Source organism: Myotis yumanensis, unplaced genomic scaffold (genome assembly GCF_028538775.1).
Source record: "Myotis yumanensis isolate MYYU_CA2020_CCGP unplaced genomic scaffold, mMyoYum1.0.hap1 SCAF_1, whole genome shotgun sequence".
NCBI classification, from domain to species: domain Eukaryota; kingdom Metazoa; phylum Chordata; class Mammalia; order Chiroptera; family Vespertilionidae; genus Myotis; species Myotis yumanensis.
The window spans coordinates 31,932,743-31,949,911 of NW_027223752.1; the positions used below are offsets into that span (position 1 = coordinate 31,932,743).

Sequence of the window (17,169 nt, forward strand, 5' to 3'; positions counted from 1 at the left end):
AGAGAGTGGAGCTGGAGGGGCCTTGTGTGTGACCCAGCCAATGCCCACCAAGCCCCTGCACAGCAATACCTGTAGCAGACACTGTCCATGCAGGGGTTGTGAACCCTGACGATGACGAAAACATGCTGAAAGTGGGAGCGGATGTTTTTTGGGCTGAATGGCTGTGCTCCAGGCTCTTGGAAAACAATTGTTACAATATCATTTCCAATGTGCCGCTTCCGTAGGAGCTAAAAGAAAAAATAAGCAAACAACCTAAATGACAACGCTTGGCTTCTACCTCCTCAGCTCCCTTATGTAAGAGCATTTAAAACATTCATTATGAATCAGTACATGTTAGGGTAGGTAATGTACACAGTTATTGTCAATATTTTTAGCCTATGTCTTATCATTCCCTACAAGGAAGACTGTGAAAATGAATATTCTGTAATTTGCATTATACACACACACACACACACACACACACACATATATGTATATCTCCCATTCAAATAGATCTATCTAATATCTGGCATATTATGCCAAGTCCCAGCATCTCTAAATCTTTAGTTTCCATAACAACAGTTTTGTTCCATTTTCATATAAGAAAGGAAGTTGCCGTAGAGATGAGAATGGCTGAAGTAATTACAACATAATTTATGTTCTGGTTTAATTAGCTTCATTTACAGAAACGTGGCTAAGGTGTTTTCAGATACACTTTTGCTATCACAAGCTGGGAATGTGGAAATTAATAATATTCCAGAATGATGTAAGAATTTAAAAGCAAGTTAAATTTCAAGTTAAATAGCTTCTTTAATTATAGTGAAAGGTACTTCAGATCACCTTCTGTTTTACATTACATGGTGTTTTGGAAAGGTGGCTTTCAAATTCAGGTACCCAGATCATCCTAGGCCAGTGCCTTTTCAAGAGGGGTTTATTAGAACATTTAAATCAATAGTGTGAAGAAAAACAAAACACATTTTGTATTTCCCATATTTATTATATTGAGGCTTTTGTAAGAAGAAAAATAACATGACATTTATGTAAACTATCCACCATTATTTATTTATTTTGTTAATCCTCACCCAAGAATATTTTTCCATTGATTTTTAGAGAGAGTGGAAGGGAGGAGGAGACAGAGAGAGAGAGAGAGAGAGAGAGAGAGAGAGAGAAACATTGGGGCTAAACTATCTACCATTAGGCACAAGCTTGCACTTACAAAACTTTAAAAACAATTCTCCAGTGACTTTAACTTACATAGACTATATACCAGTAAAATCAGTGATCTAGTATTGGCTGCCAGCTGGGAGAAACAATACCCTTTTAGATTAGGGTTGAGAATTGGAAGTTAGAATGGTCAGGAAATGTACTTTTAACCTTAGGAATTTCAAAGCATCCCAAATTATCTTCTAATGAGGCCATTTACTTCATTTCTGAACATGACGTATTATCAGATGTTACAGAAATAAAGGCTGGTCTGTATTGATTGTCATACAGAATATACCCATTATTAAAGATGATTAATCTACTCAGGATCACAGACATACCAAGAATACAATCAGTATATTATGTTATTCCTGCATACATGATGTCATTGTCTTTTGATACATTCTTTCTTTAAAATATGGCTTGATATATAATATTAACATATAATATTAATAAAGGGCCCAAGCAGAAATAAATCTATCTATGTCACATTAAATATAGTGAAAGTATTTATAAACAAATTACTGCAAGAAGATTTAAAAAGATAAACTTTGGTTTTTTTCCTCAAGCATAAAGTAATCTGCATAGAAGAAATAAATTGTTTAGCTAGAAAACTAAAATTTCTTAATATGTAATAATACCAATTAATCTTTCATTCTGATTTAGGTACATAATACGCTTGCCTTGATTGGACTCTAAAATTAAATAATTTAGGTAGCTGTCCATTTAAATGCTCAGCATTTCAACTCATTTAGTTAGAAATAAACAATTAATTGAATTTTGTTACTAAGTGTTTTACCACCACCTCCTTACCTTTCTCCACTGAAAGACTAGGTAGAATAAGCCTTTATCTCCCCTTTAAAGATCATTTGTTAATGTTATTAAATGTTTTTGTCTACTGACTAGTCAAAATAAGTTTAGTATATTTTTCTTAGCATGTTTTCCTCTCAGAGAAATCTAGAACTGGAATTTGCATAAATCAAACTGTCAACAAACTCCAGATCAGGGAATTTATCTTAAAATTGGTTTATTTCAGAGTCAGAACTGATTTATTGCTTTGCTTCCTATTTTTGATTACTTTGGTAATCATAAGAGCAAAACTTTATTCCCCACATTTGTGATTTAATCAAAGCTAAAGTGATGAAGTGTTAGATTAGATCTGTGTTTGGGTAAATTCTATGAAAGAGGATGTGATTCATTCTGCAGCAGGCCTGTGCTCTGTTAGTATAACTGGCAATAACAAAATCCATACGCGTTTTAAGGTCAGAAGTAACACTGGACTGCCTGTGTTTATAATAGCTATTGAAAGGAGAGTAGCTCCGGTTCTTTCAAATTTTAGTTTGGTATCATTTATTTTGAAATATTTCTTAACAACAACTACTACTATATACTCTAAAACAATACTGCCAGTTTCCATTTTGCTCTGAAACAACCTGTCACTCATTAGCACTGTGGTTTCTCAGTGGCTACATTTTAGTAATAGGCATTGTTTAGATGTTTTAAAAAGAAACTGTGTATGATATACACAAACGTAATTGCTATTTATGTTCCTCGCTATCTAACAAACATGTTAAGAAAAAAAACATTCTTCTGAGATCCCATTGACACTTATTCTACTTTTTCTACTTGTTAGAATACCAAACCTCCTTTGCAATAGGAAATGAAACACCAATACTTTCCTGCTTTGTACACTGGCCTCTTGAGATGAAACTTCACCCACTCATATACATTCTTTGCAACCCTGCAGAGTCATCTAATCACCATGATTTCAACTTGTTCTCTTCAGATTCCGTGAAAACATCAATCCCCATGGGTGAAAAGCAAACGATTAACTCACAAAGCCACCCAGCTGGCTGTTAGACTAGAATTTGTGTCTCTTCATTTGTTTTCGGCTCATTTGCTATTCCTTACTTCCACAATATACAAAGTTTCCTGCTGCTGTGACAGGTGCAGGTTTAAGATTTCACAAACTTGCTACCCTGGCTCTGGAGAAAATGAAACAAGGGTGAAGAAACAGAGAGAACACAAGGATCTCTTACCTGTTGCTTGTTGTTAGGTGTGTATGGCAGCATGGTAGAAACATGGAACATAATTTCATAGTCTTTGTATGTTGTGTACAGAGAATGGGTTCCAGTGGAGTCAGCTACAGTGAAAAACAAACAAACAAAAAAGAATGATGAGATGACTATAAGAATAGAAAAAATAGTTCATTTAAGAGAAATATCTCAAAAAAGAAAAAAAAAGATGGTTTAGGATGAAAAGATCCTAGATAAGATCTAGAATAGGTGTTCTTATCCATTTTTTTGCACTTGATTCCCTTTGGCAGTCTAGTGAGGCTAATGGACTGCTTCTCAGAATATTTATAAATGCATAAAATAAAATATATAAGGTTTCAACAGAAATCAATTGTATTGAGAATTCAGTTACCAAAGTAATTTTAAAATATGATGCAATAGCATAGGATTTATATAACAAGTTTTAGCAGTTGGTCTAATAACTATTATAAATTTGGTGTAGTGATGCCATATTTTGAGATATCTATCATGACAAACAATATGATGACAAGACCTTTCTTTTGGCAATAAAAATCCCAGGTAGAGCTTTACTAACTACTGTGGTTTGTTGCCTACATTCATAATCGAAGGAAATGCTAAATTTCAGTTAGGGGTTGTGGACCTTGAGAAAAAACATACCTGTCAAGAAAGATTCATAATGGCTAACTGGGCTCACATTTAAAAACAGAGCCTAACAGCTTTCTAAACTGAAGCCTCTCATGTAAGCCATGCTTAGGGAGAAGCCTGTACCGAACTGCCTCCCTGCACTGTATTCCTGCCATCTAGCCAACTCTTACAAAGGAGTTCCTGGAATCATATTTCAACCAACAGAACGGAGACTTTCCTTGTCCAATCAGAGCTCCATTGTTATATCCTCATTAACATCTTCCCTAACCTATCAGGACAGTGCTTTTTGGACAAGTCAAACTGTGAAGATTTGGAGCCTTCATCTGCATGAGGATGGACCACTTAGGGACCACAACATTGGATGCTTTATTCTTTAGGCATCCAATGTAAGTCAGCTCCCCTCTGGTTCAGAGAGTGCACTTCCCTTTCCACAGAAGACTGCGTTTTTCCAGCTGGAGCTGAAACACCAAAGACAAAACACTGAAAACATTTCAAGGAACTGGGATGGAGAAGAGCCGGCAGAGCAGGACACAGCAGACCAGCACAGAGTCAAGCGGTGCAGAGCAGGCAAAGCAGAGCTATGTAGTTGGAGAGGGACCTTGCCCCAGGGCTGCCTCACCCCAAGGCCACCTCTCAGCCATACTATTCCACAGCCATGCTGCTTCATGACTGCATTGGCACCATGGTCCCCATGACCATCGTTCAACCAGGTCAATAAAAATAAATGTAAAATTCTTTTCTATTCAAGTTCACAAATTCCTGAATTCTTTCCATAGACATCAAGTTAAGAACATATTTTCCAATATTTCTGATTCAATCAAGAGAACTATTTTGTTCTTAATAAACAGATGGAAATTCAACAAGAATGTAATACTGAACAACAAAGGTATTACAGCCATGTCCACCAATTTTTTAAGACTAAGTGCATCCTGCTCTCATCTTCCTTACAAAAAACAACAATCTCTACCCCCTTAATCATTAACATATCAGTGTGCCCCTAAATACCTGGAAACCACAGAAGAGAATTCTTAACTGCTCAATTGAAAGGAAATATCTTTAGATTTGAAGGACTTAGACTACAAGGCTGCTAAATGAACAGAAGTGCATTCATTCTGGGTCAACTCAAGCCTATCTCAACCACATTTTTGAGGACCAAAAGACTTCACTGAATTTTAAAGAATGATGCTGCAAGACAAAGCCTCTGGCATAAACCAGAAGGCAGTCAAGATCTCAAAATTTAGTATGCACAGAGTCTCCTGGGAGCCAGTTTAAAAGGCCAATTCCCACGCCTCACCCCCAGAAACACTGCTCACTGGGTGTGGGGCTGGGCGGAGAAATCTATTTTAATAAACACCCCCAGGGTGACTGGAACGCAGCAGCTCCACTGCCCTCAGGCGCTGCTCCAAGAATAGACCACAGGGGCAACTTGCAGACAGACTTGTAAAGAAGTTCTAGAGCCCTGAGTTTCAACCTTGAGTGTCTTGGAGGATCTTAATTTTGAAGCGGACACAAAATGCGAGAGGTTTTAAAAATAAGCTAAAAGAAGAATAAATAAAGACTACTTTCCAAAAATGGCAAAAATACGTACTAACATATAACTCTCCAAGAAAAATATCTTCTAAATGTTAATGACTATCACTAGAAAAAAACTAGATTCAAGCAAGAGAATAAATTACTACAATGCATAATTGAACTACTCAAAGACAGGTCTTGAGCCTGAAGAACTTATCTATTGCTAAGGTCCTTGCTATAAATATCTCTAGAACAAATTAACACATTTTAAAACTTTAAAAGTGAATATGTCCGCTTTGACGTGTACTTACATGCATTTCAAGTCAATTTTAAGCAAAATTAATGAACTAGAAAAAAAAATGTGTCATCCAGTATTCATTTATTACATTTTGCTTTATATGTCTGTCTAATTTTAAAAGGATTAATGCCAGAGAGGAAAACTGAAGACAACCCAGAAGATCATCTGTTTTTCTACATCTAGTCCTTTCTCTGTTTCCTCTGTATGCCTCATTTTTTATAATGTATGCTGCTTGACCAGCCTTTTTCTGGGGACCTTAGAAAACCCCAGTTTTAATGATGATTTTAAACAGTTTGGAAACAGTTTCAAACATTGTGAAGATGAAGTTAGGGCCAAAAGAATGAAATTTTCCTGTCTGAGAAGAGAGAAATTTCCAAATCTGAAATGATTATGTACATGACAGAGAGAATGGAAAATAAAAGTTTGCTCTATTCACTAAAAAATAAGGCATGCAATGTTGTTATTATATTTTTAATGAGCTCAAAACCCTGAAACCATGAAAGATTTAAGAGAATGACAATTAGAAAAATGACAAAAACCGTTTTATTCTCTAGTTGGAGAGTATATTGAATAACTTCTAAAGGGAAAATACGTTTGCAGAAGAACAATGAAAAGAAGACAACGACCCTTCATATTTGTATAGAGTTTTAAAAGTTAGAAAGTAAGTTCTAGCATCATATTGGTCATCTTGATAATCACGTGATTTGCCGCCAAAACATCCTACGAGTGGCATGTGTCCACTAAGAAGGTGAGCACTCTATGCTAAGCCACAGAAAGCAAAATTTCTAATATTCAAACTAGATGATAAGAAGACATTGAATAATTGAGGAATGCTAAGAATATTCTTCTTAGCTGCTTTGAAAAGGTAGAGATAAGTGATAATATCCTACATTAGGCATTTCTATCAGAGGACGGTATGAACAGGTTAATAAGTTCCTAGAGCAGTTTCAGATATGGTCAATGTCATATTCATCCTTGACTTCTCTTTTGACTCAACTCTTATGCTTTTAGTTAATCTAAAACTTGGATGATAAAGCTGTACATGCATGAATCTGAATCAGGAAAAGCAAATTAGAGTGTTATCTAACCATTTTCTGGTCACTAATAGACATATTTGAGTTAAGAAAAGCTAAATGAAGAAAAACAAGCCCATGCAATTGAGTTTTGGAAAGTTATTAGTTTTAAAGAGTTATAAAAACAAGGAGAAGAGTAATCCCATTAAGTAAATGCATAGACTAATGAAGTTGATAGAATGAAGAAAGCTTAAGCTTAGTTTATTAATGCCCTCACTACTACAGAACACATCAACTGGAAGACAAAATCACTGACAGGCTGTGGGCCTGACGCTTATCCACGGTCTGAAATATTATGAAAGGTCACTGGCTGCTGGGTGCCATCCACAGAAGAGCCTCAGAGCTGCCTTCTATGCAACCTTGCCTCAGGGTCTGGGGATACAGAGCCAATGCTCAGAAATGCAGCCAGGGACTAGCGCTAACCTCTGGAACACTGGCATGTGTTTGTGCTGAGGCACACTTCCGCCCTATGGTACCATTTCTCTTACTAATGAAGGATTTGGGGAAGTCAAGAATTCCACCTGCTCTGGCATCTACCATATGTACTAGTACTTCTTCAATGTACCAGTAGCCATGATCAATCAGGAGATGAGTTACCTTACTTCAACGAGGATGGAGTCAAGAAGAGGATGTACTACCCTTGACAGGCAAATTCATACTGTGTCCATTCAAGGAATGTATGCGTGTGCAGGTGAATGAGCCTGGGACTCCAGGTTTCTCAAAATTGTTAACATATTGAGATGAGAGGATAAGAGAACATAAGGCTGGTACTTAGGAATCAGTCACTTCTATTTTCTACCTACTGCTCATTTTGCAAGGTACCTGCAATTACCTGGATTCCCAACTGTTAAGTATGAAGATCTGAATTTGAATGCCAGTAGTATCATCTGCTAAATTACCACACAAATGAGTCTTCACTTCAATGCTCCTCTATAATCTCACTAGAGGCCCGGTGCATAAAATTTGTGCATGGGAGGGGGGGTTACCTCAGCCCGCCTGCACCCTCTCCAATCCAGGATCCCTCAGGGGATGTCCGACTGCTGGTTTAGCCCGGCAGTCAGACATCCCTCTCGCAATCTGGGACTGCTCGCCTGCCTGCTGGCCTGATTGCCCCTAACCACTTCTGCCTGCCGGACTGATCGCCCCCTAACTGTTCCCCTGCTGGCCTGATCGCCCTCCTAACTGCTCCCCTGCCGGCCTCATCGCCCCTAACTGCCCACCCCTGCCGGCCTCATCGCTCCTAACTGCTCCCCCCTGCCGGCCTTATCGCCCCTAACCATCTCTGCCTCAGTGCCTGCCACCGTGGCTTTGACTGGAAGGATGTCCGGAAGATGTCCAGTCTAATTAGCATATTACCCTTTTATTAGTATAGATTGTTCTGAGGATTAAGTGAAATAATGTATATGAAAGTGCTAGTGCATAAAAGATGTTCAAGAAATGTGTTGATTAGAATTTAGAATTTTGTGCAGTTGAGATAAAAAGTATAGTTTCCTTAAATAGGGCCTTTTACATATTTTAATTTATATGCCAAGTGCATCTCAGCAACACTTGAAAGAAAAAACCGTACACTATAATAGAATTCACAGTTAAGGAGGTGAAAACAGAATCCTTTCTTCATTAGTCTCTGGGACTCCAAAGAGCCCTATGCATGTGCAAAGCTTTTGAAGATGCTAGTTTTATCCTTTTCCCTATCAAAGTTTAAATATTCCAGATAAAGAAGATTTACTTCCTTTATGAAAAGTCTTACATGTCTTCTAAGATCCTAGATCTCAATGGTTTTTACAACAAACACTGCTCAAAATGGGAGAAGCAACAAGCACTCACTAATACTGCAGCAAAGTAATGAAGGCTTTGAAGGAATGATTAACAAACGCTTCTGTGTCTCTGAGTGCTGACTTGACAGACAAGCCTCAGGCAGAAAAGAATTTCTTAAATAATAATCCATACGTACAGCTTAAAATGAGGGTGGTCTCCACATTTCAAATAACAAACTGCTGGGGGTGGGGAGAGTTTATTTCTTATTTACTGCAGTGTTGACAGGAGTGTAAGTATCTAGAGGTATGTCATCCAAGTAAGGAAACAATGAACCAAAAAATCCACTGCTGCAAATTTCTTCATTATAGAACCCTGACACATTTGTAACTTATTTGCTAGAAATCCTTATTTCTGAGATGTGAAAATGGACTTTGTACAAAAATTGGGAAAAAGAAGAAATGGTTCAATAATTCCTTCCTGGAGCTTCTCCCTCCTTTACCGAAGTACTAAAATCTGAATATAACTATAATACATGATGAGTAGGGCTGTCTCCTGGGATGGCGTGGGTGTTTTTAGTCCAAGGGCTGAGAGAGGGGAAGACACAGCCACAAGGCAGAGCTCTGGACTTCAGTGGGCTTAATTCTACATTCATGCTTTCTCCGAATACTTCATTAACTATGCCCCTAGGATCTGTTCATTTTCCCTAATGCTTCCTAGCTGTCTAACCTTGGACATGTTATTTAATCTAAAAAGAAAATTCTGGCCCTGGCCGGTTTGGCTCAGTGGATAAGAACTTCGGACTGCATACTGAAGGGTCACAGTTTCGATTCCAGTCAGGGGCATGGGTGCTGGAGGCAACCAATCGATTTGTCTCTCTCACACCAATGTTTCTCTTTCTCTGTCTCTCCCCTTTCCATTATACTCTTTCTGGAAATCAATGGGAAATTATGCTTGGGTGAGGATTGAAAAAAGGAAACCAATTCTGTAAAACGGAGCTAACTGATACCTAGCAGGGTTTGTGGAGATTACATGAGATGGCATCTATAAAAAGTATCTGGGACTTCCCTTTCTGTCCATAACAGTACTGAGTACAGAACTTGCTCTCCCAGTGTAAGTAGAAAAGTTGACAATATATCTGAAGCAATTTCTTAGACATTTTACAATAGGTAGCATTAGATAGTGATCCCTGAGAAAAAGAATCAATGGTGAGCCTTACGATTCTACCTGGCTTTCTACTTGGAGGCACTTTTGGAACAAAGGCAGAGCAGAGCTCGGAGGAGGGAAGCCAAAATAGACTGGTGTTTAGGAAGCCTGTGGTAGCTGATATTTGCTGATTATAGTACCAAACAGGAGGAAACTACCCAGTGAAAGAGGTTCAGAATCTGCATAGGGGTTCCCCAAAATGCAGGCTGAATATTAAATTGCATACACATAGAGTGAGATTCCAAAGCAATGCAAAGAAAAACTATTAGTGAAATAACCTCTATCAAAGAATTGTAAGCCAATTCACAGTTCACATGGCGATAACCAGCCAGAGTAGAGGTACTTCACTGAATATGCAGGTATTCATGGCCATACTACTATTACTAGTAGGGCCAAATTAGTCAGAGAGTAAAGGCTGGTCTAGGTATGCTTCAATAAAGCTTAAGAACAAGATTCGTGTAGATCAGGCTATTCTGTAAGTAATTCAACTGCCTACCCAAAACAACTCAACACTCTTTAAAGAAGACAACAAAATCCATACATTCAATAATGAAACACTCATAATGTTCACTAGGCAATCAAAAATAACCAGACGTGTGAAGCAGAAAAATGTAATTCAAAAGCAGGAGAAAATCCCAAGTGACAGGGATGATGGAATTAGCACACAAGACTTTAAAAACAGCCATTATAAATATGTTCAAGGATTTAAAGGACAATATGAACCTAATGAGAAAATGCAAAGTATAAGAAAAGACAATCAAATGCAACTTCTGCCCCTGAAAACTATAACATCTGAAATGAAAATTTCACTGAATTGGATTAACAACAAATTAAGACACTGTGGAATAAAAGAAAAACATAGTGAACTTGAATACATATTAATAGTACTTATCCAAACAAAAGCATAGAGAAAAACTGGTTAAAAAATTAAATCAACAGGGTCTCATTCCCCATCAGTACACTAGTTAAGTGATCTAATTATGTGTAATTGGAGAGTCAGAAGGAAAGAGGTGAGGGGGGGCAGGAAAAATAGAGACATAAAGATTGACAAATAATATTTGAATCTGATGAAAGCTACAAATCTACAGATCCAACTGACCTCTACACTGTCACATGTAGATGGCATAATCCTTTAGAAATGCTTGCTCTGGAAAGCATGTTCTTTTTTAAGGATTACATTGGGAAAAAAAAGTTAGATAAAATGTGGTGATATTATCTCATAGCACACAGAGAAGTCTCATCTCATCTCTGGGTATGTCAGGGCCAGTAAGAGGCGGCTGGGGTGTGCAGAGGCTGGTTTTTCCCCCTTTCTGTGGTCTGTTATTGTTTAACTAGAGGCCCAGTACACGAATTCGTCCATGGGTGGGGTACCTCAGCCTCGCCGGTGATTGGGGCCAATTGGGGCCAGCCAGCAAGGGGGAGGGACCGCAGATGGTTGGCCAGCCACGGGAGGTTGGCTGTGGGAGCACACTGACCACCAGGGGGCAGCTCGTGCATTGAGCGTCTGCCCCCTGCTGGTCAGTATTCATCACAGCTACTGGCTGGTCATCCGGTCCTAAGGGTTGCTTAGGCTTTTATATATAGAGATAGATACCTGTTTAAATGATGAGACTAATGGTCCCCTCTATTTTGACACTTGGAGTAAGAGATATAAATATGCATACTGTCTTCTTCAGGGCTTTAGAATAAAAACACTTTCCTACTTTTCATTAACTTTAGGAAACTTGCCAGTCTGAAAGAACAGAAAACTATGAACTCTTCTGCTCCAAAGCTATGCTTTGAAAGGTTACAATGAGCCTTAAAGGAGAGTAGCTTAGTGTAAGGGAACCTTTCCCTGCTGAATGTATTACATAACTAGAAAACTGGGCAGTCAGAGGCAGTTTGCTAATTTAGGCTCAACCCCTCTAGCCTTTACAGTCATTGGGATATTGGAGCAAAACGTGTAGAGTGATTATTTTGCTTATTCCACTGCCTTACCTGATGCTACAATCCTTAAATATGGCCTTTCTATACATTTCTAACATTGTCCTTCATCATCTAAAGGTGGCTGGGAATGTGTAAATACACAAATAATACATAATCTTATCTACTCCCACTCTGGCCATTCATTTATAGAATTAGAGTGCTTATTACATTCCCTTCCTAGACCCTTTCAATAGCTCTTTATGGTGATAATTTATATAACACCACAAACTGGGACAACATGAACGAATTGTACAGAGTAAATGTCAGAATATCTGGATAAAATGAGTTTAGGGCATATTGAGATTTAACATTTTGTGCAGTTGCAAGCAGAGTATGGAACATTAAAATAATATTTAAGAGTCTAGGCTATTTATGGGTTTTAATAGTCTCTCTTGCATGTCGTTTCCAAGTTGGCAACAGCAAAACCATGGCAACAGGAAATTCTTCCCTGCAGTAGTTTATGAATGCTTTTCTGTTTTCATGACTCAACTCCTTATTTAATTTCCTGTACAGAAAATCAGAGAGATTACTATAGACTGCACTACAGATGTGCTAATCCAAAGACCTCCTCAAAGAAAAAGGTCACAGATGCCTATGGATGGATTTAGAGATAAAATGTAAAACTGCTCCATGCAGACACACAGCAGTAGTCGACATACTCTAACCAAAACAGATACTTGAGAACTTAACTATTTTATTAACAACTTGGGGAAGGAGAGTGGACAACCTTACATGTTCATGAGCTGTAAATAAACAGACTGCTTCATTATTGTGCGCTTAATCAACACATTTTATGAGCCAAATTAATACTAAAGCTAAGATGCCTATTTCCTTAGAGATTAAATTAGACTATGGACAATAATAACAGAAAATAAGCACCTAAAACCTTCTGAGATATTAAAAGACTACAAAATGAATAAGAAAAACCATGTAAAGGTTGGTTCAAAGATAAGCATGAGGATTATGAAATGAATTAATGGAAGTTGGAAATTCTAGGGCTTATGACCAGATGGTTATAAGTTTGTAGAGTTTTTCATCACATTAACATTCAGCTAAATATAGTGAAATGTACGCCACACTTTCCAGGAGCAAATCTGTGTCCACTGCTCCATTCCATCCACATCTCTGATAACACTTTTTATAACGTCTCACCCTAGCGGCTTTGATTATGGTCTGCACTGTTCTAGAGCCACAGACCTCCCTCTTGGGCTTCCTCTCCTTCATCACCAGCAGTTTCCTACAGTAAGTGGCAATGTTGTTTTATGGGCAATTTAGTAGGTGAACATCAACACAGCAGGAGGAAAACAAACCTAGTAGGAGGGTACACGTATTTCTTACTTTTGGTGTCAAGCTGTGCACGATACTTCTCAAATCCTTTGAGCCGAACGCGTTCTCCCAACAGCTGAAGGAATTCCTCAAAGGCCGGGCCAGCTGATTCATTGTTGTACATCTCTTCCTCTGTGCTCTGTCCAGCTTTGCAGTACATGATGCCGACTTTCTGCTGATAGTTCAGCTGTGAAGGCAGGCAACACAATGCATATAAGCAGAGGCGAACCACTTTGGCCCACTTATGTGCTAATAAATCCTGTAGAGCAAAGGCCCACTGAATAGCTAATGGCTCTACCCTCTTGAAATTGTTGTGTGTTAATTCTTCTGTCTTTGATACAAACAGTACAGTAGAGCAAGCATCTGTAATTATAATCTTCATGAATTTAGAGGAAAGGCCAAAAAAATAACATCTCCTGTTATTAACAATGTGAAGATCACGCATCGTTAGAACAGATGTTGATACTCTCGGGAATTTCTGTTAATGGATTACAAAGTACAGAATAAGGCTATAAAAAACAGCTGACAACAAAAGGCAGTTCTTTTTGCAATGTTCCCCCCCCCCCCCCCAGCCCCTTTTAAAAAGGGAGGCTTTTACGAATTTAACAGCAGAAGCTCACTTTACAAAAGAGACTTTAAAATAAATTGTTTTGCCCTAAGAGGCCCACTAATGTTCTTGCAAAAAATTTTTTTTTGTAAAATTGGAAGAGACATCTTCTAATGCCATTTTTCCAATATACTAAATTATAAGCCTGTTGTATCTTTGTTAGAGTGCTAGCATCATTAACAATGCCCCTTTCAAATATTTTTCTAAAAGATGAGGCCTGGAAAGAAACTGGGAAGGGGCTTCACAATGGCAAATCGGCAAAGGGGCAAACATTTCTTCTTAGACACAGTTATAACCAAGCATTCAGGAGGCTTAAGTAGAACTTATTCATCATTGAAAAATCTAATCATTTTGCAAACGAATTTCAAGGTGATATTAGCCATTTAACAAGAAACGAGTTTTCAATATAAAAATGTAGAGTTTTAACTCTCCGTTGAAATCAGGGCAATCTGTATCACGTAGGCCTATTTCCAGAGTGGTGCTGCAATCCCTGCTTCAGTCCATTTTTATCTACTAAAAGAAAAGGGGCGAGGCAAATTTTTATAACTAACATTTAATGAATACTCATTATATGCCAATCACTATGTTCCGTGTTTACCATTAGCTGATCCTTACAACAATCCATAAAGCAAATACTACCCCTGCTTGACAGATAAGCCAAGAGAATGGAAGAGAAAGTAACTGGCCCAGGAGGGAGAGTCACAGATCACAACTGTCAGTCCTGTGACTTGGCTCCATTAAACATGACCAGGACTCACCAGGCTTGTCCTGCTCCATTTCTATCACTGCAACATATGTCCACAGCCCCTTACTTGCAAGTCAAAAGTGGAAAGATAAAAAAACAAACACATTTGGCAGCAAAACTTGGTTTGAGCTGACGTTCGTACTTTTAACTTATTCCTCTTTGTGTGACTAGTTGTTTCTTTCCTATAGAAATATTAATGTGTTTGACTGTGGGGTGCTGTCCCAGATTCCAGGGGGATATTATTATACAGTGCGTGCATTTTACTACCCTGCTAAAATCTGGACATTTCTGGATTCTGAAACATATCCAGCTCTTATCACTTTACACAAGGGACTCTGAACCTGAACAACTCCTTTCGACCTTCCAAACCAAATGTTTCAGAAGAGTGATAACACAGAAAATGTCAAGGGAGAAACTCTTTCTTGCATCCCCCTCCACTGCATGCTACCCAGATGACAGGAAGTTCTGCAGCTTTACATGACCTGGGGACAGGAGGGCTCCCCAGAAGTTCCATACAGAACTGACTCGACTCTGCCTACTCCAGGGAGTGGGAGGTGAAGTTCCAAGTCTGAAACGTGCAAATGTACTAGAATATTTTAAAAATAGCATATAACTTCCATTATTGTGGCTTCATTGTAATTATTAACAGAAAGAGATTTAGGACTTACTCATTTTGTATACCACATGTAGGAAAAACCAAACAAAAGAAGTCAGAGTAAAACCTACTGCACACCACTGACATTTCCGCCTTATCTCAGCCGGCCTGCTTCAAATGTCTGACTGTAGCCAATGCTTAGAGGGGAACTCCCACAGGTAGAGATTTCATCTTGGCTTGGGAACTAAGCTGAGTACCCTATCAGGTCTCAGCAAATAACAAAGTAGTGGTAAGCTTTGCGTCTATTATAGAAGAAGTCCCTAATAAAGCCAGATCCTTACTCTCTCCCACAGGAGAACCATCAGAGATGAAGCGATTCAGAGAAAGGAAGCGGCGTTGGGTTATTTGCTGTTTGGCACAGTGCCTGCCCGATCAGCCTTCTCGTGTAAAAACGTAAGACAAAAGTCACCCTGTTCCATAGAAAGCGTCGGTGACATTGGATTTGTGGGATGGCTTTTTAAAACTTCTTAGATAAAGCCTAAGATTTCACTGTGCAACACTCAAAAGGATTCATTTACAAAAAAAGAAAGAGAGAAAGAGGGGGAGAAAAGAGTTCAGAGGAACACAGATAAGTAAGCGAACTTCCCTCAAATCACTGGAGAAGAAGAATCTATGACTATGTGCTGTTTTATCAGGACTGATTCTCATAGTCCCCAGAACTCCACCTGCAGACAGGAGAACAAACTGGTTTGTGCTGGTTGTGAAAGGAAGGATCCTTTAAGGGGATTAAGAAATTGGTTAGAATGTCAAATTTCCTTTGGTTTGAAACTGTGCCAATTGCTCTATCCTCTAAGGTGACAATATGACTGTATCAAAGTTTCTACTGCAATTAAATCAAGGTGGGTGGCATTCTCTGAACTTGCGCTCCTAGAATCCTCAGTTAGCAGCCATGTCCCTGCCAGAATCTGAGAAGTTGTTAAGGAGAAGTTATGTAAATGCAATAAGGAACATTTCAAGAGAAAGAGCAAATGTAAATGGAGTTAGAGCTGTCCTTTGGGGGTTTTGAATTGTTATGAGTTATATAAAACAGCATTTTTTTTGGAGACACACATCTGTATAGGTTCATGTATGCCAATATATAATCCTTTCATGCAATGCTCAAAATAGAGCTGTGAAGGCCCAGAAGCCACCTTGGGAACGGGCTGGGGCTCTCTGCACTCGGGGCTTTGCTCTGGATAATCTCAGGGTCATGCTATACAATTCCGTGCTTGCGTATCAACTGCTCACAGGGAGCACTGATGGAAGTGTCTGGACACAACAAATGTTTGTATTGTAAAAAGGGATGATATGTTTGTTATGGGCAAGATTATTCTGAAATTTATATGGAAAGGCAAAGGAACTAGAATGGCTAAAACAATTTTGAAAAAGAATAAAGTGGGAAAAATTATTCTTCCCAATTTCAGGATTCAGGTTATATCTGAGATGAAGGTGAACCTCAACAAAATAAAAGTGTTTTTCAACACCCATCACGTGATGTGGACTCCCCCAGCTGGGAACGAACGCAACACAGAGCGGCTCTTCCTCTCATAAAAAAAGGCACTTCAACACCAAATCAAAGAAACAGGAGCTACAATCTGACTTACCCCGCCCTGAGCTCCGGGAAGGCTGGGGGAGAAGTCAAGTTGGAGCCCTCTCCAGGTGGAAACAGATGAGAATAACCAGGTTCTCAGAGATCGCCCAGCAGTGCCTCCTCATCTCTTCATCCCTGGTGTCCCAGCCAAAGGAAGGCCACCGGGCGGCACAGAGCATGAGAACAAACCAGTTCTTACTGTTCTTACAAATCCAAATTGCCTGATTTAATCTAGGAATTCAAACGCTCACTATGAAGTACATTCTTGTACAGCAGCTCTCACCGTTGAGGGTGCTTGAGCTGTGCTCTGGGGTATGGTTATTGGGAAATAGTTTGATCCTTTCAGCTCTTACTGTTAGGTCGTGCCAGAGCAGAGTTTAATTTGAGGATAATTTGGCCCCACTATTGCAGCAAAACCATTCTGAGACTTTGTCCAATGCCACGTGAATGGAGGTTTTCCCGTCTGCCTGGTGGGAGCAGAAACTGTTCCCAACCACGTGGGAGGACTGAGGACTCGCCCTTCTCCACCTTAGGGGGATTCTCACCCTGGCCTCATGCAGTTTCCTCAAATGCACGCGCTTTTCAATACTCAGCTCT

The 17,169-nt window shown here is 39.0% G+C and overlaps 1 protein-coding gene across 15 annotated transcripts in view; it reads right to left on the reverse strand.

Annotated features, from left to right (window-relative positions):
* SIPA1L1 (signal induced proliferation associated 1 like 1) overlaps positions 1-17,169 on the reverse strand; it is a 433,934-nt gene that overhangs the window by 80,301 nt on the left and 336,464 nt on the right. For all 15 annotated transcript variants that reach the window (XM_070417275.1, XM_070417272.1, XM_070417284.1 and 12 more), the window contains 3 exons: positions 13,008-13,182; positions 3,222-3,325; positions 70-227 (listed from right to left, as the gene is read on the reverse strand). In XM_070417275.1, coding sequence (XP_070273376.1) covers positions 70-227; positions 3,222-3,325; positions 13,008-13,182 — 437 coding nt within the window. The remainder of the gene's footprint in view (positions 1-69; positions 228-3,221; positions 3,326-13,007; positions 13,183-17,169) is intronic.